This window comes from Stenella coeruleoalba (assembly GCF_951394435.1).
Source record: "Stenella coeruleoalba genome assembly, chromosome: 2".
Taxonomy (NCBI): domain Eukaryota; kingdom Metazoa; phylum Chordata; class Mammalia; order Artiodactyla; family Delphinidae; genus Stenella; species Stenella coeruleoalba.
This window is the reverse complement of record NC_137147.1, coordinates 103,444,332-103,468,767: the sequence shown is the minus strand read 5'-3', so window position 1 is coordinate 103,468,767 and position 24,436 is coordinate 103,444,332. Positions and strand designations below refer to the sequence as shown.

At 44.7% G+C, this 24,436-nt stretch overlaps 1 protein-coding gene across 5 annotated transcripts in view; it reads right to left on the bottom strand.

The window, feature by feature from the left end:
• Positions 1–14,712, bottom strand: part of TJP1 (tight junction protein 1) — a gene marked incomplete at its 5' end in the record, with an annotated part of 330,702 nt that extends 315,990 nt beyond the window's left edge. For 4 of the 5 annotated variants that reach the window (XM_079914041.1, XM_079914051.1, XM_079914052.1 and 1 more), the window contains one exon: positions 9,275–9,498. In XM_079914041.1, the coding sequence (XP_079770167.1) occupies positions 9,275–9,483 (209 nt within the window). Of the gene's footprint in view, positions 1–9,274; positions 9,499–14,563 lie in introns of those variants that run through there. The other variant, XM_079914047.1, reaches the window with a different exon arrangement.
• Positions 14,713–24,436: the final 9,724 nt, after the last annotated feature.

Sequence of the window (24,436 nt, the reverse complement as noted above, 5' to 3'; positions counted from 1 at the left end):
TGGGGACTTCCCTGGTGGTGCAATGGTTGAGAATCTGCCTGCCAATGCAGGGGACACGGGTTCAATCTCTGGTCTGGGAAGATACCACATGCTGTGGAGCAACTAAGCCCGTGCACCACAACTACTGAGCCTGCGCTGTAGAGCCCGCAATCCACAACTACTGAGCCCGCATGCCGCAACTACTGAAGTCCACGCGCCTAGAGCCCATGCTCCGCAACAAGAGAAGCCACCGCAATGAGAAGCCCGTGCACTGCAACGAAGAGTAGCCCCTGCTCACCGCAACTAGAGAAAACCCGTGCACAGCAGTGAAGACCTAACACAGCCAAAAACAACCAAAAAAACACAAAGAAAAACTTGCCTGTATTCTTTAATTATATATATATATATATATACACATATATATATTCCTATGGTCTGAATGCTTATGTCTCTCCCACCAATTCTATGTTGAAATTCTACCTCCTAATACCTGAGGGTATTAGGAGGTAGAGCCTTAGGGAGGTGATTAGGTGCCCTTACAAAAGGGACCCCAGAGAGCTTCCTCGTCCCTTCTGCCACATGAGGAGACAGAGAGAAAACAGCTATCTATGAATCAAGAAGCTCTCACCAGACACTGAATCTGCCAACACCTTGATCTTGGGCGTCCCATTCTCCAGAACTGTGAAAAATAAACTTTTGTTCTTTATACGCCACCTAGCTGAGGGTATTTTGCTATAACAACCCAAATGGGTAAAGACATATAGATATCTATAAATTACTCAAGAACTCTTTCTCAAGGTTTTGAACTTATGAACTAAATGATTAATCAATACTGGGACATGCTTTTTCATGAAGGAAATATAGAAAGAGGTAAAATTTAAACATAACTTCTCAGTTATTTAATTTTGCAATATGCCAATTCAATGTATTTCCTATTTAACAGATTCTGTCTATATTATTTTGCTATCTGTCCTCACGCAGACTATTTATATGCTGAGTTGTTTGCAGGGGAGAAATTTGTTCTAATGGAGTTACTGGAAGTTGAGGTAAACCGACTCAGGCTTTTGAGAACCATCGTTCTTACCGGTTGACCACAAATGAGAGGAACTATATGTACCTATTACAGATCAACACCAGAATGACCTTCACACATAATGGTGCAGAATTTTTTTCCCAATGAAACATGGAAAAATGTAGCAGCCCAGAGTGAAGTTGCCTTCAAAAGCTCTCTGGAGCGAAACCACTGTGTTCTCCTGGGTGACAGAGCCCAGTACTAACGTCCATCAGAGAGGCTCCTAGGAACGCCTTCCATTAAACAGTGTATTAACCAGAGCCTGGTTGCTTGTACCACACTGATAAAGACAAAATTCATCCTCTCTACCAAAAACATACTTGCCATACAAGACTTAGCAATGAAAATAAACAAAAGCTTTAGATGTCAACTACAGATACCACGAAGAATGGTGAATTTCGGTTTTTGTTAATGCTCATTTGTCTTTGCTTTTAATTGCTTAGTTGGCTGCAAAAAGTGTCGTTCACATTCCTTTACAATATTGTTTCACTTGAAGTTAATTGTGAAAGAAAAGAGAGAATTAATAGCACTTCTCAGAAGCCCACACGTTATTTAACCTAAAGAACTTTACATCAGAGATTTCAGTATGAGTCAAAGGCCATCATTGCTTCAAAATAGGGTGATTTAGCAAATTAAAGTTAGGAGAGCAGTAGATAGTGCTGATGAGAATGGCAAAAACGCATTAAGAGTGATTCATTCCTTGAAGAAAAGAATCACCGTCAATGTCAAGTTTAAACACTGTGGAATTTACTAACTATTGCAGAGCACCACCTAGTGGTGATGATATAGCTCCATCCTGGTGTTAAAGGAGGACTGGTTTACCTCGGCCTGAAATTGGCAAATCCAGATCCATAGTGGATGACACACACCATGACTGTAAACTATCAAAAAGGTGAAAGGAGAAAGGCATCTTTTATCACTCAAAATTTGTTTAGGGTGATGAAGTGCATTAATATAGATAAGGTAAGCAGGTTCCAGTAGCTTATATGAAATTTTAAAATGTCCAATATGGATTCTCAGTAAATTTTGTTTTAGGATATTGAACAAGGACTGTGGTTACTTTTCTCACAATAATTACTGCAATCTGTTTTATCTGTCTTGAGTTATACCATAGAATATTGAGTACTGCTTTGTTTTTTTCTTACTCTGAACAAGTGTAATTTGTGCATTTCTTCAAGTGCAATCTGAAAATCAAATGCTTTTGACATGGTAGGTGCCACAATTATCTTTATTTAATGAGATTTATGGAGGATGAAAAAAATGTTTAAAGGGATAGTTGTTTCTATGACAACTTGAGGGCATAGCTGAGAGTATTATGGGTAATTTGGACACTTTCTGATCAAATTCAGATATAACAAGGCACTTACACTTAGTTTACCAATATTTCTAATTATAAGCACGTTTTCAGACATATAGGGCTCACTGTATTTTAAACATAGACAAGTTTCAATGTGAATCTATCATTTTTCTCTTGCTCCAAGCCTTGTTTTATAAAAGACCCATTGATTTGTTTGGCATGGGTAAACCTAATTTAATCTATTAGATGTCCTTCTCAACAATAAAGGGTCTGAAGAAAAAATGTTAATGACTAGGCCTGAAATTATTTTTAAAATTCACAATGTTGTCTATTCTATTTTGCTTACTGATTTAACAAATCTTTAAACAACCTTCATGTGTATTATGGAGATATAACTTATACCATACAGTGATGTGATTTATTGAATGTGAGAGAAATTCTCACATTCAATCTTAATTTCCTAAAAAGAAAAGATGAGAACAGGTTACAGTGTTTAAATAGTGAATGCTTTTGTAAAAGAGCGGCTAAGTGCAGTCTTTCTCACAACTACTCAACTTTAGTGGCAGCATGAAAGCAGCCATAAACTTTATGCAAATGAGCAGACGTGCCTGTTTTCCAATAAAGTTTTATTTACAAAAACAGGCTGCGGGTTGGATTTGGTCCACTGCCATACTTCACTAACCTTGATCTCTATCATCAGTGGGGAAATTGGTATTTTGATGCATCTTATTAAACCTCTGTTCAATATTTTTTATTATTTATTATAACAAATATTTATTGAGCACCTACTGTGCTCCAGGCACTGCTCTAAGAACTAGGGATACAGCCGTGAACAAAATAAAATCTCTATCCTCACAGAGCTTGCATTCTACTGGGAGAAAACAAACGAACAAAGAAACAAAACATGCGATGCATCAGGGAGTGCTTGAAGAAAATAAGGCAGAATGAGGGATGGATAGTTCTAGAGGTGGGAGTGGCACAGTTCTAGAAGGAGTGCTAGGAAAGTCCTCCCGAGAGGTACAGGTACGTGAGGGTCAGAAAGAAGCCGCCCCACCCATCTGCTGTGTAGCGGGTGTTGGTGGCTGTTCCAGGGAAGACAGGAGGGTGGAGTCCTGAGCCAGGAGGAGAACCAGCCAAAGGCTGATGAGCCTGCAGCCCTGGGGGAAGTAAAGGAGGTATCCAGGGGCCAGGGCCAGGGCCTCCAAGGCCATTTTGAGGAGCAAGGACTTTATCTTGGTGTCATGGAGGCCCCTAGGGGCCTTTAAGCCAGGCAGTAAAGTGACTGATTGACGCGTTTATAATCTGTCTCTCTCCGCTGTGGCACCATGGGTTGTGGGTCCAGGACCAAGCAGGGCGGGTTAGGAAGCCCCACAGTCTCCAGGTGCGGGTGGTTGGACTTGGCCGCGTGGTGAGGAGCAGTCAGATCCCGGGAACAGCTGGGGCTGGGACGTGGGATGAGGGGAAGGGAAGCCAGGGCGACCGTCCAAAGACTTTGGACAGAAGTGCCATTTGCTGAGCCCTAAGCAGTCGTGGGCGTGGCACTTGGCAGGGGCCAGTTCCCAGGTACTTGGCTAGCATCGTTTGGGTTGCCTCTTAGGCTGGAGGCAGCGGATCGGACTGGGCTTCAGGGAGGAGATGCCAGTTGGGGAGTGATGGGTAGAGGCCCACAAGGTCATCAAGAGAACCACCAGGACCGGGATCCCGCGGGGGAGCAGGAAGAGTGGGGTGGGAGGGGGGAGCGCATCCAGGAACAGCCGAGGCGAAGGCCAGGGATGGAGGGAGGCGGGGAACACATCCGGGAACAGCGAGGAGAAGGCCAGGGATGGGGGGGCGGGGATCTTTATGGGAGGGGCAGGGGGAGGGGAGCGGGCTGCAGAATAGGTTCAAGAGGAACCGAGGTGTGTGTGGGGGGCGGTGAGGAAGCCAAGCCGGGTGAGTGGAGACCTGGGCCCAGGATGGGCAAGCTTTCACCTCACTGCAGGCCAAGCCGCGAGCTCCGTCCCAGGCTGTGCTGGGCTCTGAGAAGGAAAACGTGGATGTAAAAGATTCCTTCTTGTGAGCGTGTGTGCTGGGGGGCCGGGGGGCAGAAGAGGTGTGAGGGGAAACAACCCATCTATTCTGAGAAGCATGAAAATAGGGGCCAGAGTGTGTGGAAACAGAGCTGAGGGTCCCATCCCCGGGGAGGGTCCCATCCTGGCTGCCCAGGTGTGTTGCTGGACAGTGGAGGAAATTTTAGAGTGAGATTCCCAAGGGCTTGATCAACGAAAAAGTGTGGACCCCACATGGGTGGTTTGGCCGTTCCCAATCCACAGTGAGGCCTGGTGGGCAGGAGACCTTCCATCTGTAGGTGTAGGTGTTTCCTTCCATCGGTAGGTGTGCTAAGAAGCAGGCCGGCCGAGTCTTGGGGCTTGCATCCCGCACACACCCTGTGAAGGAGGAGCGCCAGGTCCTTGGAAGCCGTGGGCCTCTGGAAAGGGCACAGAACCAGGGGCCTGGAGCCAGTGCCTTCAGCCCTGAGCCTCAGCTCCTAAACCTGCCACTTGGGGATAATCGCACTTTGAGGTGTGGGGAGAGGAGTTAAGATAACGCATGGAAAACGACTGTGCCCCGAGGGGGCTTGTGGGTGTGTGACGAGAGTGTCCTCAGAACTCCCGCGGGAGCATCCAGACCCACCTGAGAATTATGACCTGACGCCAGAGGTGAGGCTTGTCCCTCATGAGTGAAATATTTAGGTATAGGACACGCCCAGCATTCCTTTCCGTTCATCCCTCATTGTCCCTTTTCAATGCATTTAATGATTGTAAACAGAAACACAGTGTCAGCTGGGCTCCTCCCCGCCTCCGGCGGCCTCATCCAGATGCAGCCTGCCTGCTGCCTGTGTCTGGGATGCCATCTGGGCGTCCTCAGGACTGCTGCTGCCTCTATCGGGTGGAGCCGCAGGTCCTGGATACTGTTGCCTTGGTGAATTCACAGTGCTGTGTGTGGGTGGGGGGGAAGAATCTCTGATTTAAGTCTCTGATTTAAGCAGAGATTTAAGTCTCTGCTCTTAAACATTGAGGTTATCCCTGATGAGGCTTAAAATTAAGACATCCTCTCTCTTTCGTTGTCTTTTTCTTCAGTATATGTGTCTGTGAGCAAGGGGTGTTCTTTTTTTGGCAGGTGAATGAACAGAAAAAGGAGAAAAGCACACACTTGCTGTGTCCAAGTCAATCCCCTCTCTCTAGCCCTTCACGGAAGGGAGAGAGAAACATCACGAAGCATGCGGGGTACTTTTTCTGAAATCAGGTCCCAGGGCTGAGTGGGAGGACCCACTTCCAGGGCCTCCACTCCAGCCTGACTTCTGCGCTGGGGTAGAGGTCCTGCTCCAGCCTCCTCTGCCGAAGGTGAGCAGGAGGGTGAGGGGAGAATGGTGACCCCACCGGGCACAGAGCAGGCCCTTCGCCACGACCGCTGTGCAGCAGACGTACGCGTGGATGAAATGTCTTCTAACAGTTGGTGGAACCCAAGTTGATTTTGCTGCTAGTGTGGCAAAACTCAGACAGGAAAGACACTTTCCCCACCTCCTAATAAAATCACATAGTGCATCTCTAACTTATTCATTAATTCACAGAACCTGGATATAAATTTGGGGAGAGGAATGATCATATTACTGCCCTTCTCAAGAGGCATATTTAGGAGCTGGCCATACAGGTGCTTAATAATACCTACTGTCATCACTATTGTGATGAAATAACCTAATGAGGTGTATGTTTCACAGGACTCTATTCAACATGAGTAGGAGATGATCAATTATTATTTTAGAGCAGTGTTTCACAGATGCAGAAAAATCGACATATTATAGGTTGTTTTCTAACGCAAATAGGATTTAGGTTATGCACTTTGCAGGTTAACCTAACAGACATAACTATTGTTCTAGAATGTAGAGCATGTTTATCCAATATGTAGGGCCATTTTACCTCTTTAAATCATGGCAAGATACAGTTGGGAGTCTGCAGAAATTGTTAGCAATAAACAGTGAACACAGAGGGAGTGATGATAAAATGATAAACCAACACAGACAGAATGTCCAGTGATGGCCCGGCGGCGAAGGTTCTCCACATGCTCTCCAGCAGGGTTGGGGGTACCCCGTTTAGAATTTCAGGCTAGGAAAGGACAGTGAGGTCAGAGAGAAGACAAGCAATGCGCAGAAGGGAAGAACAGGTCAGGGGAGGCTGGTGAGAGCATAGGTCACGGCTCTGGAGAGAAGGGCCAATCTAGAGATATGGGTGGGGTCGGCCGCAACTTTTCCTCGGGGAATGGCTAAAGTCTTGAGCTTAGTCTTCAGCTCAGAAGGGCCTGAGGCTGGGGGCAGGGGGAGACGCACCTAGACCACTCCAGGGCACATCTCACCCCACGTGCACCTGTATCCACACAGACATGGCCCTGGGGAATGGAGGAAAAAGAGAAGGTGTTGAGCCTCCCCAGGAATCAGGAAAAGCCAAAGCCTTAGAAGCTCAAAGAAAGCACGACCGCAGGGTGGCTGCTTTGGAGCTCAGAGCTCCCGCTCTCTTGGGGTCTGACAAGAAGTTATGACCCAAGGACCTTCTTTCCATCCTTACATTATCCCTGGGGTGGGGGTCCGGGGGCAAAAAAAGGAAAGGGAGACAAGAAAGAAGGATCTAGGCCTCAGGGAAAGGCAGGAGGGGTCAAGAAACCATAATCGAGACGCTGTGTTTGCACACAAGACAGAAAGTCGAAACCAGGATGTTCTGCTGATCGTATTAACTCAGTGCATGGGCCTCAGGCCCAGGGGGACTGAGGGTGCAGAAGTGGCCGCAGGCCCGGTGTGCGTGGCCAGAGGCACAGAGGAGATGCCGGCAGCCCCGGACTGGACCGTTGTCTTAATCGTAAAGAGAAGCCAAGAGGAGGACGCAGTGAGCAGGCGGCTGAGTCTTAGCATGAGTTGAGCGCCAACAACATGCCGGGCACAGAGTAGTCTGGGCACAAAGAGGGAAGAATGGATCAGGAGAGGCTGCTTCATGCATTTTTGTGCATTTAACCCTCTCTCCCCCCAGTACTTGATGAGCCAGCTACTGTTTATTATTCTCGTTTTCCACAAGAGAAACTCAGGGATGGAGAGGTTAAACAGCTTGCCCAGGGCTACACAATACTTGGCGATGCTTATTTTTATGTGTGAACTTGTCTAGGCCGCGGTGCCTAGGTGTTTCGTCAAACACCAGTCTAGACGTGGCTGTAAGGATATTTCTTAGGTGTGATTAACATCTAAACCAGTGGACTTCGAGTAAAGCAGGTTACCCTTCCGTAGTGTGGGTGAGCCTCACCCAATCACATGAATAAAGAATAAAGACAAAGCCTTCCTGAAATAGAAGTAATTCTCCTTAAGATTGCAACATAGAAACCTGCCAGGGTTTCCAGCCTGCTGCCCTGTGGAATTCCGACTCAAGCCTCAACATCAAGTCTGATCTGGATTCCCACCCTGCTAGGGCTTGCCCTGTGGGTTTTGGACTTGCCAGCTCCCACAAATGCACAAGCCAATTCCTTAAAATAAATTTCTCTCTCTCTTTCTCCGTAGGGGTGTGTGTGTGTGTGTGTGTGCACGCGCGTGTGTGTATCCTTTCGCCTTACTGAAAACAAGAAGTAGATGGGGAAAGAAACAAAAATCACCTCTTTGACAAACACTGCAGGCACCTGCCGCTCTGGATCCTGTTCTGGGAAGGGCTGGGATGCCTGGGGGCCAGCCTTGGGCCTGCTGGACACAGCTGGGAGGACACTGCGCTCTCCACAGAGGGGGCTCACCTGCAGGAGGAGTGTTCATCACAGGGAACCCAAGCCCACCCAGGTCAGCCTCAGGGACCCCGGAGAGCTTTGCCCCAAGACTAAATGGGTTCTCCACGCAGCCAGAAAAAGGATCAAAAGCAGGATGTATACTTTCCAAGTGAATAGACTATGATAATGAGGCCCCAAGTACATATTTAAGTTAATAAGCCCTATGAATGGAAAAATCGATTACATACGCTAATTAAATACATTAAATGTTGGCCTGTGTACTTTTTCCACAATGCTTACTAATTATCACAATGTAGCTATTTATAAGCAAGCCATAAGCAAATTAAAGAAAATGGATGGTTTACATTTTCCATGCCTTTTGGAGGGGGAAGGATTTTGACTGGAGTAGAAACCATTTTGACAGTTGCGTTCGGTTCTCGGTTTATTCAAATCCTTCCCATCAGAGTCTGTATCGGCAAGAAATAGCCGTGAAGGCTGAGCACAGTCCAAGTTTCATTGTAGCGCATAACATACGTAACCTGTGAGCCAGAGAAGCAGACGAAGGCCGCTCATATTAGAATACTTCCAGAACGTCCCATAAAAAGTTCAATATTCAGGGTTTTTTTGAGGGGAAAGCATTAGAACACATTTTAGTGGATCACTGCATGATTCTTTTTTTTTTCTTGGCTGCGCTGTGTGGTTTGTGGGATCTCAGTTCTCTGACCAGGGATTGATCCCAGGCCACAGCAGTGAAAGCCCGGAATCCTTCCCACTAGGCCACCAGGGAACTCCCCACTGCATCCAGGACATTCAGATGTTAGAATTTTACCACTGAAATGCAGAGTTATCCGGGAGGCTCTGAAAGTGTAGTTTGGGGCCCCAATAAGGAACAAAACCCTGGGGCAATTAGGAGCGTGCTTCCATGGCATCCAGGGTCTGAGATTCATGTGCTCTCCAAGAACCATTTTTCTATACCGTGGAACAACCCAAGAAGCCACACAGTGGCCTGGGCACATCCTCGAAGATATGGGCATCAGCAGAACGATTTGTAAATGGTCAGGGGTCAGGGTGAAATCAGAGCTACACAGGGAGGAAGAAAGTGGAAAAGAAAAACATAGGACTTTTCAAAAGCTGCAAACACACGCAGAATGTGAACATACTTGTTAAATAATTGAAGACTTTCTCGATCCTCAGTCTCAAGGACACTGCTAGGTTCGGGCTGAGTTCCAACCCTTGCTTTTTCCTCTGCAGCAGCTACATCTTGCAGGATCCTGCGGGTCTGCTCTGCATTGTAACATAAACAGGAATCACAGTTCTGGCAAGACGCTCTCCCACTCATCCCTGCCTTGCTTCCCTTCGCTAAAGTCATCTCTTGCTGGAGACATGGCCGTTTCAATAGTGCAGAGAAGGGCAAACAGGATTCAGGCCACACTTTTCTAAACAAACGCCTGTTAGTTCATTGACATACGGATGATTATAAGTCCTTCAATTGCTCCTTGGGGCTGGGAAGAAAGGGCGTTTTTCAAAAGCCCATGTCGGTATTTTTCTGAGCACAGGGCTTTGGAGTAAATAAATACTCACATTCCTTGCAATATGTACAAATGGGTTTCATGCAAACAGGGAAGAAGGAAAAGGAGGAGCCAGGATCCCTTTCAAATGTGGCTTCTCCCGAGCTGCTGACCCAGGACCCCCACGGCCTGTGCGGGTTTGGGAGGCAGAGGCACGTCAGGTTCGCCAGGAAAGCTCATCTTCTTCCTCTCTGGGACCCGACTGTGATTTGGGGCAGCAGCTTTACCGCACACCCGATTCAAAGCCTCTGAGACTTCGTTCCCTACAAGCCTCTCTGTCCCACCTCCCATCCGTCACAAGACGCCATCTTCCCTAGCAAAGAGCTGATGACACCCAATTAACACCCTCCGTGGGGCCCCTTCAGCATCCAAGGCCACCTGCCGACCTCTCTGCCCCCCCCCCTCCGCCTGCACCGGCCCTCGCGCTCACGTGCTCCTGCTTTGTCATGTCCCCCTCCCCCTCCCGCTCCTGGAAGGCAGCCCGCATCCTCCCGGCGGTCACATACCTGCCAGGTGCAGGCATGTCGTGATCTGTGTGGCCACAAGGAATCGCATCGCGGTGGAAGGGTCCACCCAAGAACCGGGCTGAGCGAGAGGCTGACTCTGCTCACACTTACATGGTCCTTCCAGTTCTAGATCCTGCCTGTCCTCCCAGAGCACAAGGGTGGGAATAGGAGAAACGCAGTGCCCGCCTTCAGGGGCCGTAGGGATGAGCCTCTCGCCCTGTGTGTGGGGTTCTCCCCCGTAGTTAGGGGTGTCAGGCACTCTTTTCATCTCTATGGGCACAAATGACCTGTTGTAACAACTAGTGCTTCCGCAAAGAATATTAAAATGTGGACACAGGGACTTCCCTGGTGGCCCTGTGGTAAAGAATCCGCCTTCCAGTGCAGGGGACGCGGGTTCTATCCCTGGTCAGGGAACTAAGATCCTACATGCCGCGGGGCAGCTGAGCCCGTGCACTGCAACTACTGAGCCCAGGCGCCACAACTACAGAGCTCACACGTTCTGGAGCCCGTGTGCCTCAACTAGAGAGAAGCCCGCACACCGCAAAGAGCCCTCACACCGCAATGAAAGATCCCACATGCCACAGCTAAGATCTGATGCCGCCGATAAATAAATAAATATATATATTTTATATATACATACATATATATATATAAAATACGGCCATAAAACATAGGACACTGTAGTGCTCCTGGGCCCTGGGATCTCATTAGCTGTTGATACTGAGTGAAATACAGTAACTTCATGCCTCCACCTTTACACCAATTAGATCGTTTTGCCTTCGCAGATGCTGCGAAGCATAATTGCTAACTTGGATCCTTTCCCGTGTGGTCACCCTGGGACATATTTGTTTATAGTATGTATGTCTAGTGATGGCAGCTGGCCTTGTGTGTATTCTAAGGATGGCAAGACCTCCTAGGCATTTACACAGGCTGATTCTACCCCCATACAGTGAGAGGAGATGGATTTCCTTCTGAAGGGAGGTGTCGTGATAGCCCATCATAAAGCAGCCCCTTCTGGGCACCTACAAAGGGTGAGCCCCATGGAGCACAGGTGGGTCACCCCATGCTGGAAGGAAGTGAACCTCTGCAAAGAACTTACAGAATAGCCCAGAATTATACCTATGGAATCACCTACAAAAATTACTTTAAAACTCTAAATTCTGACTGTTGACATGAAATTCAGGTAGCAAAAGAAGTTGAACATTTTAGAATTTGATTTTTGAAAAATAATCTCTCCAGTTAAATTCTGATAATGCTATTGCTACATTTTTTTTTACAACTTTTAATTTTCAAGCAGTTTTAGGCTCGAGTAGAAGTTGTAAATATAATACAGAGAGCTCCCATGTACCCTTCACTCTGCTTCCTCCAATGATAATGTTTTACATAATCCTAGTTATGTATTGAATAATGAATCAACCATTCAAACCAGAAAACTGATATTGGCACAGTACTAACCTATAGACGTTATTCAGATTGTACTAGTTTTTACATGCACTCATATTTTGTGGGTTTTTTGTGGTTCTTGTATAGTTCTATAAAATGCTGTCGTCAGTACAGATTTGTGTAACCACCACCACAAACACATTATTTCTTTTACAATTCAAATACTTCTATTTTTATTTTTGCTGAGGAACATGTTCAAATATGCAGAAAAGTATAGAAAATAATATAAGAAATATAAGAAATAGCCATGTTTCTAACTCTGTATTTAACAAGTGTTAACATTTTCATACATATGCTTCAGAATTTTTTTGTTACTTTTTAAATTTAAGTATAGTTGATTTACAATGTTGTGTTAGTTTCAGGTGTCCAGCAAAGTGATTCAGTTATATATATGTGTGTATATATATATATATATATATATATATATATATTCTTTTTCAGATTATTTTCCTATATAGGTTATTACAAAGTATTGAGTATAGTTCCCTGTGCTATACTGAAGGTCCTTGTTGGTTATCTATTTTATATATAGTAGTGTGTATCTGTTAATCCCAAACTCCTACATTATTCCTCCACCCCCTTCCGCCTTTGGTAACCATAAGTTTGTTTTCTATGCCTATGGGTCTATTTCTGTTTTGTAGATAAGTTCATTTGTATCTTTTTTTTCTTAGATTCCACAAATAAGTGATATCATATGATATTTTTCTTTCCCTGTCTGGCTTACTTCACTTAGTGTGATGATCTCTAGGTCCATCCATGGTGATGCACATGGCATTATTTCATTCTTTTTATAACTGAGTAATATTCCACTGTATATATATACCACATCTTCCTATTCATTCATCTGTTAATGGATACTTAGGTTGCTTCCATGTCTTGGCTATGGTAAATAGTGTGGCAATGAACATTGGGGTACATGTATCTTTTCAAGTTATGGTTTTCTCTGGATATATGCCCAGGATATGCTTCAAAATTTTTTAAAGAATTAAAATGTTAAAGATACAACTAATACTCCACCTGATCCTTTTCCCTCTCCCTCTTCCTTTTCAGCCAAGGTTATTTATTTACAAGAAAAAAATTAAGCAACAAATAAACAAAACTCACTGTGTAATTGACCCTTACCTAAAAAGTTAAATGATTACTGTAATAGATATTCAGACCATTTTTGACTTATCAACATTTTAAATTACATTGTAAAAAACATTCACCAAAGGGGTTTTCTTTTTTTCACTGTATGATAGATATTTAATAGCAATAAAGGACGTGGCACTAAAACTAAAGGACTGCATTGTTCTTGTTTACCACAGTACTGTATAAAGTTGTATAGCGTCAATAAATGAATGGATGAACAAATACTCCTCTGACAAATTTATATTAATTACAACCTGAAATATGTATCAATTATTTATATTACACGATAGCCTAAATAATGTATAAATAAGAAGCCATTTATAAATATCCACTTGCACCATCTTGACCTGGGCCATGGAGGGACCATTTTACTGAACATTATAATTCACGACTATCTTAAAAACCAAAAATAATTTTTCCCCTGAGACAAATTTTAAAATACAGGTAACTATCGTAAAGCTGGGATTCTTATGGTGCAGGCAAATGAAGACCAACAACCAAACACTTTCTGCAATTCTCGAAGACTTGAGCGGTACACATGTACTCAGGCCACAGAATCACGATAGGGATCTCCTTCGTTTGCCTCTGTTCCCATAGTCCTACCACTGCCCCAGAACATCTGCTGTCACTGCTGTTCCCAAACCCACCTCCTCTGTCCAGCTCTGTGTTGCTTTTCTCTCCCACGCTCACCTTCCCTTCCCCCACTCTTCATTCCTTTAACGTACTGGTATTGACGAACCCAAACCCTTTCTCTTTAGAAGGAAGGAGGTAGGGAAATCGGAACTGGCAATTACAGGGCTCTCTTTGGAAGGCTAGCAGATGAGAAACAGCTAAGAAGACTCCCACGCTAATTTTTGGAAATAACAGCTTTTTTGGAGATATAACATATGTACCATAAAATGCATCCTTTGAAAGTAATGCAATCCAGTGGGTTTTAGTATGTCATAGACATACTCAGCTTATCACCACTACCTAATTTCAGAACGTTTCCATCACCCCACAAAGAAACACGGTACCCAATAGCAGTCTCTCCCAATCCCCTTACCTCTAGCCCTGGGCAACCACGAATCTACTTTCTGTCTCAATGGATTTATCTATTCTGGACATTTCATATGAATGGAATCACACAATATGTGGCATTTTGTAACTGGCTTATTTCTTTTAGCATAAGGTTTTCAAGCTTCATCCATGTAGCATGTTTCAGGCCTTCATTCCTTTTTATGGCAGAGTAATATTCCATTGCATGGATATACCACATTTTGTTTATCCATTCATCACTTGATGGACATTCGGGTCATTATTTCTTGGCTATTATGAATAATGCTGCTGTGAACATCCTCACACAGGTTTTTTCTGTGGACATGTTTTCATTTCTCTTGGGAGTATACCAAGCAGTGGAATCCTGGGTCACATGGTAACTCTTACATTTTGAGGAACCATGGCAATTTTTGTGCCTTTACCTATAAAATGAAAGCTCAGGCCAGCTTCTATTAACTGAAACTTAATCTATTAATAGTTTATGCCTTGCAATTAAAAGTCCTCGTTAAAATCAGAAAGGTGCAAATCATTCTATGAGACAACTGAAGTCATCCCCTAGGCTGTGTTGTGTAAGATTTTATGTGACACCATAAGCATTTACTTCTGTATCATGAGACTTTAGAGAGAAGTATTGGATCTTTTTATTAAAATAAAAATCAATGCTGCATTGGAGCGCATTCTTAAAGAGTGTGGTTGTAGTGCCAGATATTTTGATTAGACCATCATTAATCTTAACACTTCTCAGAGCAAACCATGTTCTTACCTTGAAGGTAAAGAAAAAAGCAGGTGAGCAGGTAAGGGCAGAATTCCTCCAGATGAGAGCAGAAAGCACAGAAAGCCTTTGGCCCTTTGGAGCACAGCTTCAAGAAAAAAGAGTCCACTCTCTCCAGAGAGTCATCCCGGGAGAGGATCTGGTTGCATTCCTGCAAGGAGAACACACCATCGTACACCAAGTGTGGGAGCACCCAGCTCACGTCCAAGTCCCTCAGGATCCTCTCTTTGTAACTCCTGGGGATCTCCGAGAGCTGCTCGGCCCTCCTCTCCTTTTCTCTCCGAGTTGTTGGCTCGCAGTGATAGAACCAAGACCCGGCCCCTGTCTCTGCTGTCCTGGCACGTGGAGGGCCCGGGAAAGGGCTCCCTCCCGGTCCAGGCAGCTCCGCGGCCTCCGTGGGCATCATCCACACCGCACAGGCATCTGCAGGCTGACTCATCCCACCGTCTGGAGAGACTGCAGGTCTTCGGGGAGGGGTGGGGGGGGGGCCTCGGATTAAACCTGCAGTGCTGGCCGTCGTGGCCTAAGAGGATTGCCCTGCACCCGTGAGCCCCTTGCAGTGGTGAACTTGCAAAGATGAACAAGACACAGCCTGGCTGAATCCCCTTCAGCTGAAATTCGTCCCCTGGTCCCCAAGTGAGCACTTCCCCAGCCGACCCCTGCATCCCCCCAAACGATTATTTTCAGCATCGCAAATGTAGCAGGCTCATGGTCTATACTGAAGGGTCTCCTTGTGATGCTGGAAGCTGTGTCAGGACCCAACTACTCATCTCTCTGGCCTTCTCTCCCCTGTCGTCGGGGGTTGGACATGGCTTGACAGCCAGCCTGGCTGCGGACACGCGGAGACTTGGCCAAAGCCAGCCGTTCAACAGAGCATTTTGATTTTCCCAAACTGTCTGCTAAGTGCTGTTTCTTAGGGCATGGTTCTTTTTCTTTCAGAAATTGGTACACTTCTGTGTGATGGTTTGGTTAAATGATTCAGTCCCACAGATGACCCCCCTCCTCTGATCCAACCCTGGTGTCCATTTAATGGAGTTATTGCCGGGTCAGGGGAGGCCTCTGCCACGAGCCATGCGTCACTACGCACCACGCAGATGCAGGATGATTGCTCGCTCCACCTGCTGAAGCTGCCAGGCCTGACTCACCTCAGGATGCTCCCTGGCTGCGTCTGCAGGTGACCTGTTCTTCTCTGGCCTGTCCCTCTCCCTCTGCCCATGAGATGGAAGTATAGCCTTGGGGTCTTTCTCCCATTCACATTACTGTGTCTTCTCTCTAAAAGTCACCCTAGGATCATTCACCCAACAAGGACCTACTGTATAGCACTGGGAGCTCTGCTCAATATTCTGTGATAACCTATACGGGAAAAAAAAAATCTGAAAAAGAATGAATGTATGTATATGTATAACTGAATCACTTTGCTGTATACCTGAAACTCACAACACTGTAAATCAACTACAATCCAATAAAATTAGAAAAAAAAAAAAAACACAGATCATTCGCAGGTGAAGAGAAATGATTTAAAGAAGCCCAACTTTTATAAACTGCTTTCCAGTTAGGAAACTGACGAAAAGATCTGCAATTCTCGTAATATTCTTGCCAGTTCCATTTATAGAAGCAATTAGATATTATTCTACAGTATCTGGGTGGAAGATTTGCTTTTCAGAAATCCAAACTCCCTTGGGGTGTTCTGGTGATGGTGCTTTTCCTGGCTTTGCTTCCGACCTCGTGTGTGACCTTGAGAAAATAATTCTATGTCATCACACTCCTTGTGTTAACCATGTATTTCTGATGTTTTGACATCTTGGGGCCTTGCTGACTCCGAAGAGATTGCCCCCCTCCCCGCCCCGCCCCCAGGACTGGCCAGTTCCTAGAGACAGCAAAGAACTCGCCTGCAAGCACATCTTTTGTAGGCAAGTCACCAATCCGGAGTCCACACCCCCAAACACCTCCTTTATGGGACCCTTACACTTGGGGCCACTCTCTACCTGCCCTAATGACCCCAGGGCCAGGTATCAGACAACTAGGGACAGCCCCTCTGTTCCACAGCCCGCTGAAAGAATTCAAACTAGCCCATCGTAAGCCTGCTTACACTGCCTCACCTGTTCCTTCCTGCAGAAATCATGAGCCCCACACCTCCCCCCTGCTCTTCCTGCCTCCTGATGGACCCCCGGTGCTCCCCCATGTGCCCCTGCTTGGCACGGAGCGCCCCCTTCTCTTGGGAACTGTAAATGACAAACCATCTTTTCAGTGGCCGTGGTCTCCTGATCTGTTGGCCTCGCCCTGCCTGAGTAGCAATAAACTCGACACTTTAAAACATCCATCGAAAGTACAAAGCTGGGGCTGAGCTGTGACAATGCTGTGAAGCACTTTGAGTGTCGTAAGAACTGGACTGGAGGTCACAGAACCCCTAACCCTAACTACATTCTTCTGCACCAGCAGCAAAGATCATGTGCCCCCACATTGCAACTTCTAAGGGAATTAGTGCCATCTTGTGGTGTTTTTAGAGTCTCTCAGGCCATTTCTTTTTCTTAACAGACTTTATTTTTTTAGAGCAGTTTTAGGCTCACAGCAGTTGAACAGAAAGTACAGAGAGTTCCCATATACCCCCTGCTCCCACACGCCCACAGCCTCCCTATCATCAACACCTCCACCAGAGGGGTACGTTTGTTACAATGATGAACCTACATTGACACATAATTATCACCCAGAGTCCACAGTTCACTGTTGGTGGTTTACATTCTGTGGGTTCAGACAAATGTGTAATAACATGTATCCATCATTATTGCATCAGATGTAGTGCCATTGCCCTAAAATCCTCCTTGCTCCACCAGTCATCCCTCCCTCCTCTCTAACATCTGGCACCCACTGATCAGTTTCCTGCCTCCAAATTTTTGTCACAGGCCATTTCTACTCTAAGATTTTCTTTATTTTGTTGCCCACCTTGTGCTGAGCATGATACAAAATAATGGTGAGCAAGACAGACAACGTCCCTCCCCAGAGAAAAGGTCCAGGTAGGGAGAGAAAAAAGCCAGGTAACAAATAAATAAAATAGTTACAATATTGTTGAAAAAGATGCTGAGAGGAAATGGGCATAGGGATACCTTAAATAGAGTGGAGAGGTGGCACAGGAGCTAAAACTGCCAGGATGAAAAGAAGTCAGATGTTAAGAGTGGATGGAAGCTATGAGCAGGCAGAGACCCAGAATGTGTAAAATCCCAGAGCAGGAGAGCGTGGGAGTCATTGGGCATCTGAGGGCTCCACGAACCAGCATGTGGGGTTGGACCACGTGGGGTCAGGGAGCGACGATGGAAAGGCCGTCAGGAGGTCAATCTTGCCAGCCTGCTAGGTCCTGATAAGAAATTTGAGGCTTCCCTCGTGGCACCGTGGTTAAGAATCCACCTGCCAATGCAGGGGACACGGGTTCGAGCCCTGGTCTGGGAAGATCCCACATGCCGTGGAGCAACTAAGCCCGTGCACCACAGCTACTGAGCCTGCGCTCTAGAGCCCGCGAGCCACAGCTACTGAGCCCACGTGCCACAACTACTGAAGCCCGTGAGCCTAGGGCACGTGCTCCTAGAGCCCGTGCTCTGCAACAAGAGAAGCCACCACAACGAGAAGCCCGCGTGCAGCAACGAAGATCCAATGCAGCCAAAAATAAATAAATAAATATGTTTTTTAAAAAAAGAAAGAAATTTGGATTTTCCTCCCCTTGCAGTAGAAAGCTCCTGAAGGCTTTACCTGGAGGAGAGATATCATCTGATGGAAGTTTTCAGAACTAGTGTTAATTTTCAGAAGCCTCACGTTTGAGGCTGGTAACACTTTTTTTACCCTTTGCTTTATCATTTGTTCTCTCTCCCTCTACAATACTTCTTTCTGAACTATTTGGGTGTAAGTTATATACATCATGACCCTTTACCCCTAAATTCTTCAGCTTGCTTTTACTAAGAATGGAGATAATCTCTTTTTTTAAATTGAAGTACAGTTGATTTACAATGTTTCAGATGCACAGCAAAGTGATTCAGTTATATATGTATATATATCCTTTTTCAGATTCTTTTCCATTATAGGTTATTACAAGATATGGAATGTAGTTCCCTATACTATACAGTAGGCCCTTGTTGTTTAACTATTTTATATATGGTCGTTTGTATCTGCTAATCCCAAGATCCTAATTTATCCTTCCCCCACAACTTTCCCCTCTGGTAACCATAAATTTGTTTTCTATGTCTGTGAGTTTATTTCTGTTTTGCAAATAAGTTGATTCCTATCATTTTTTAGATTCCACACATAAGTGACATCAGATGATATTTGTCCATATTCTTAATTTTAGAGCTTTTGTCATATGTTTTAATATCCAGTAGGGCTGGCCTTATAGCTCTTTCTCTTCAGTGTTTTCCTAGCTATTATTATGTGCTTACTTTTCCATGTGAACTTTAGGATCAACTTTTCTAGGTTCATAAAAAAGCTCTTTGGAATTTTTTTTTTTTTTTTTTTTCCGGTACGCGGGCCTCTCACTTCTGCGGGCTCTCCCATTGCGGAGCACAGGCTCCAGACGCGCAGGCTCAGCGGCCATGGCTCACGGGCCCAGCCGCTCCGCGGCATGAGGGATCCTCCCGGACCGGGGCACGAACCCGTGTCCCCTGCATTGGCAGGCGAACTCTCAACCACTGCGCCACCAGGGAAGCCCTCTTTGGAATTTTTATGGGGATCATATTAAATTTCTAAGTACAGTAAGGAGGGCTGACCTCTAAATGATGTTGAGGTGTCCTAACCAAGAACAAAGACATTATACCATCAGTTCAAGTCTACCTCTGTGGCTTTCAGAAGTGTTTTAAGGTTTTCTTCATATAAGTTATAATATTTCTTGTGGACTAGATTATGACATAAAGCTAGAGAGTTTATGTAGCCTTGGGGTAAGAATGTGAAGATATTGCTAGTCGTTCCGGCTGAAAGAAAACTGCTTTTGATGGCCTTCAATGAACAGGTAGAGAGAAAAAGGCATTAGCCCGACCAATAGCTGCATATAAGGTGTCAGGGATGATGCTGATACACTCCACCAATCATAGCATATTGGGAAGAGCAGCTGCAACTAAAGTCACCATCTAATTAAATGTATGATAATCCACTGTAGTTCCTCAACACATATCTGTCATGTACACAAGCAAAATAGGGGAGGTAAACGGAGGTGTGATGAGAATCTCCACACCTGCACTGTTCGAGTCCTGGAGGGTGGTAGTCATCTCTGCAATTCCTCCAGGAATGCGGTGTTTGCTTTGGTTTACGATTTTTGAAGGTTGAGAGAATTCGAGTGGCTCCCACTTGGCCTTTCTTACTAGAATATCCTTAAGTCCGTGGGTCAAGGAACCACTGCAGGGATTCTGCCAGTTGCTGAATATGTCTATGCAAACTCTGCTTTCTGAAACTGGGCAAATGAGCACAGTGTGGGTTTGGGGAATGGATGAGCATGCTGTGAGATAGGTCCCAGACCAAACCCGGACACAATCCAAATGTCCAACAACAGATAAATGGATAAATGAATTGTGGTATAGGTGTACAATCGACTACTACTCAAGAGAAAGAAAGAAAGGGGCGGAGTCAAGATGGTGGACTAGAAGGACGAGGAGTTCCCGAACTCCGCAAAACTAGGGCATCTACCAGGCACTGGTGGGGGACCATGGACGCCTAAGGGGACAGGAGGAACCCCCAGTGACCGGGTAGGGTGTGGGGGGGAGCAAAGGGGGAGAAGAAGTGGAGACAGGACAAGACTGGCACCCCTGAGGGGCAGCTGGGGGAGGGGAAGGGATCCCACGTCTGGAGGGGGAAAGAGGGCTACCGTTGGGAGGGCAGAGGATCAGAAGGGAGCATGGCCAGCATTTCCGCTGTCCACACGGGCCCCGGGGAGCCTGCTGAGACCCAGGCCTGATCCTCTGCCCACTGAGGCCCCCACCAGCTGTGTGGGTCCTGAGGGAGTAGGAGGGAGGGAGGGGGGAGGAAAAGTAAAGGCCTGACCGATGGGACCTGCACCCCTGAGGGGCAGCTGGGAGAGGGGAGGATTTATCATACCCAGTGGGGCCCACCCATAGTTAGGGGTTCAGCAGCAATGGCAGAGACCCTTGGGAGGGCAGAGGAACAGAAAGGAGAGTGGCCAGTGCTTTCCCTGCCCACTTGGGCACCGGGGAGCCTCTTAGGCTCCCAGGTCTAATCCCCAGCCCTCAGAGGCTCCCTCTGGGAGCGCAGAGCCCGGCCCCCACCCCCACACCCAGGGCCTTACCTCTACAGGTGGCACTCGGAGACCCCCTCTGAGACCCCTCCAACTGCACTGGGCCTAAACCCTGCTCACACACCCTCACCTAAGGCCTTACCAACAAACTCTGGAACCCCACATTCTCAGGCACCCGCCTCTGGCCGTGCTGCCTTTTCCCTGCCAGGCAGGTCCTAAGCGTAGGCCCTGCCCCCACCCTAAACCCCACCCCCGCCTAAGCTCCGCCCCCCCCAGCCAAGGCCTTTAACCACCTTTTTTGTTTTCTTCTTCTTCTTTTAGGGTGTGGTTCTGTTTCACCTTGTTGTTCATTCATTTATATTTTTATTTTTTCTAATAAATCTTTTATTTTTCTAATTTTATTTTATTCTTTGTACTTTGTTATTGTTCTCCTTTTGGCGTATTCGCATTTTTCTTTCTTTCTTTCTTCTGTTGTGGTTCTGTTTTACCTTGTTGTAGTTGTTTCAATTATATTTTTATTTTTCTTAATATATTTATATATAAATATATAAACATATACAAATGTATATATTTATATATTTTAAATATATATTTTATATATGTAATATATTTTTTATCTTTCTAATTTTATTTTATTTTTTATTCTTTGTTATTCTACTGCTCCTTTTTTTTTTCCTTTGCCATGCTGCATGCCTCGCAGAATCTTGGTTCCCAGGCCAGGAGTCAGGCCTGAGCTCCTGTAGTGGGAGTGCTGAGTCCAAACTGCTGCACTAACAGAGAACCTCACACCCCAAGGAATATTAATTGGAGTGAGGTCACCCAGAGGTCTTTATCTGGGCACCAAGTCCCAGCTCTACCCAGCTGCCTGCAAACGCCAGTGCAGGACCCCTCAGGTCAAACAACCAGTAACACAGGAACACAACCCCACCCATCAAGAAACTGAGACGACAAAAAATACGTTACAGACGAAGGAGCAAGGTAAAAACCTACAAGACCAAATAAATGAAGAGGAAATAAGCAACGTACGTGAAAAATAATTCAGAGTAATGATAATAAAGATGATCTAAAATCTCGGAAACAGAATGGAGAAAATACAAGAAACGTTTAACAAGGATCTAGAAGAACTAAAGAGCAAACAAACAGTGATGAACAACAAATAACTGAAATTAAAAATACTCCAGAAGGAATCAATAGTAGAATAACTGAGGCAGAAGAATGGATAAGTGAGCTGGAAGATAAAGTGGTGGGAATAACTGCCAGGGAGCAGAATAAAGAAAAAAGAATGAAAACAACTGAGGACAATCTCAGAGACCTCTGGGACAACATTAAATGAACCAACATTTGCATTATAGGGGTCCCAGAAGAAGAAGCGAAAGACAAGGGTCTGAGAAAATACGAAGAGATTATGGTCAAAAACTTCCCTAACATGGGAAAGGAAATAGCCATCCAAGTCCAGGAAGCTCAGAGAGTCCCATACAGGATAAACCCTAGGAGAAACACACCAAGACACACATTAATCGAACTAACAAAAATTAAATTCAAAGAAAAAATATTAAAAGCAGCAAGGGAAAAACAACAAATAACATACAAGGGGATCCCCATAAGATTATCAGCTGATTTCTCAGCAGAAACTCTGCAGGCCAGGAGGGAGTGACAGGGTATATTTAAAGTGATGAAAGAGAAAAATCTACAACCAATATTACTCTACCCAGCAAGGATCTCATTCAGATTCAACGGAGAAATCAAAAGCTTTACAGACAAGCAAACACTATGAGAATTTAGCACCACCAAACCAGCTTTACAACAAATGCTGAAGAACTTCTCTAAGCAGGAAACACAAAAGAAGAAAAAGACCCACAAAAACAAGGCCAAACAATTAAGAAAATGGTAATAGGAACATACATATTGATAATTACCTTGAATGTAAAATGGATTAAATGCTCTAACCAAAAGACACAGACTGGCTGAATGGATAGAAAAACAAGGCTCATATATGTGCTGTCTACAAGGGACCCACTTCAGACCTAGGGACACATACAGACTGAAAGTGAGGGGATGGAAAAAGATATTCCATGCAAATGGAAATCACAAGAATGCTGGAGTAGCAATACTCATGTCAGATAAAATAGACTTTAAAATAAAGACTGTGACAAGAGATAAGGAAGGACACTACATAATGATCAAGGGATCAAACCAAGAAGAAAACATAACAATTATAAATATTTATGCACCCAAAATAGGAGCACCTCAATCCATAAGGCAAATGCTAACAGCCATAAAAGGGGAAATCGACAGTAACACAATAATAGTGGAGGACTTTAACACCCCACTTACACCAATAGACAGATCATCCAGACAGAAAATAAATAAGGAAACACAAGCTTTAAATGACACAATAGACCAGATAGACTTAATTGATATTTATAGGACATTCCACCTGAAAGCCAAAGAATACACTTTCTTCTCAAGTGCACATGGAAAGTTCTCCAGAATAGATCACAACTTGGGTCACAAATAAAGCTTGGAAATTTAAGAAAATTGAAATTGTATCAAGCATCTTTTCTGACCACAATGCTATGAGATTAAAAATCAATTACATGGAAAAAATTGTAAAAAACACAAACACATTGAGGTTAAACAGTGCACTGCTAAATAACCAACAGACCACTGAAGAAATCAAAGAAGAAATAAAAGAATACCTAGAAACGAATGACAATGAAAACACAACGATCCAAAACCTATGGGATGCAGCAAAAGCAGTTCTAAGAGGGAAGTTTATAGCAATACAAGCTCACCTCAAGAAACAAGAAAAATCTCAAACAATCTAACCTTACACCTAAAGCAACTAGAAGAAGAAGAACAAAGAAAACCCAAAGTTCGCAGAAGGAAAGAAATCATAAAGATCAGAGCAGAAATAAATGAAATAGAAATGAAGAAAACAATAGCAAAGATCAATAAAACTAAAAGCTTGTTCTTTGAAGAGATAAACCTTTACCCAGACTCATCAAGAAAAAGGGAGAGGACTCAAATCAATAAAATTAGAAATGAAAAATGAGAGATTACAGCTGACACCACAGAAATACAAAGGATCATAAGTGACTACTACAAGCAACTATATGCCAATAAAATGGACAACCTGGAAGAAATGGACAAATTCTTGGAAAGGTACAACTTTCCAAGACCAAACCAGGAAGAATTAGAAAATATAAACAGACCAATCACAGGTAATGAGATTGAAACTGTAATTAAAAATCTTCCTAACAAACAAAAGTGCAGGACCTGATGGCTTCACAGGCGAATTATATCAAACATTTAGAGAAGAGTTAAAACCTACCCTTCTCAAACTCTTCCAAAAAATTGCAGAGGGAGGAACACTCCCAAACTCATTCTACGAGGGCACCATCACCCTGATACCAAAACCAGACAAAGATATCACAAAAAAAGAAAACTGCAGACCAATACCACTGATGAACATAGACGCAAAAATCCTCCACAAAATACTAGCAAACATAATCCAACAACACATTAAAAAGATCATACACCATGATCAAGTGGGATTTATCCTAGGGATGCAAAGATTCTTCAATATACACAAATCAATCAATGTGATACACCATTTTAACAAATTGAAGAATAAAAACCAT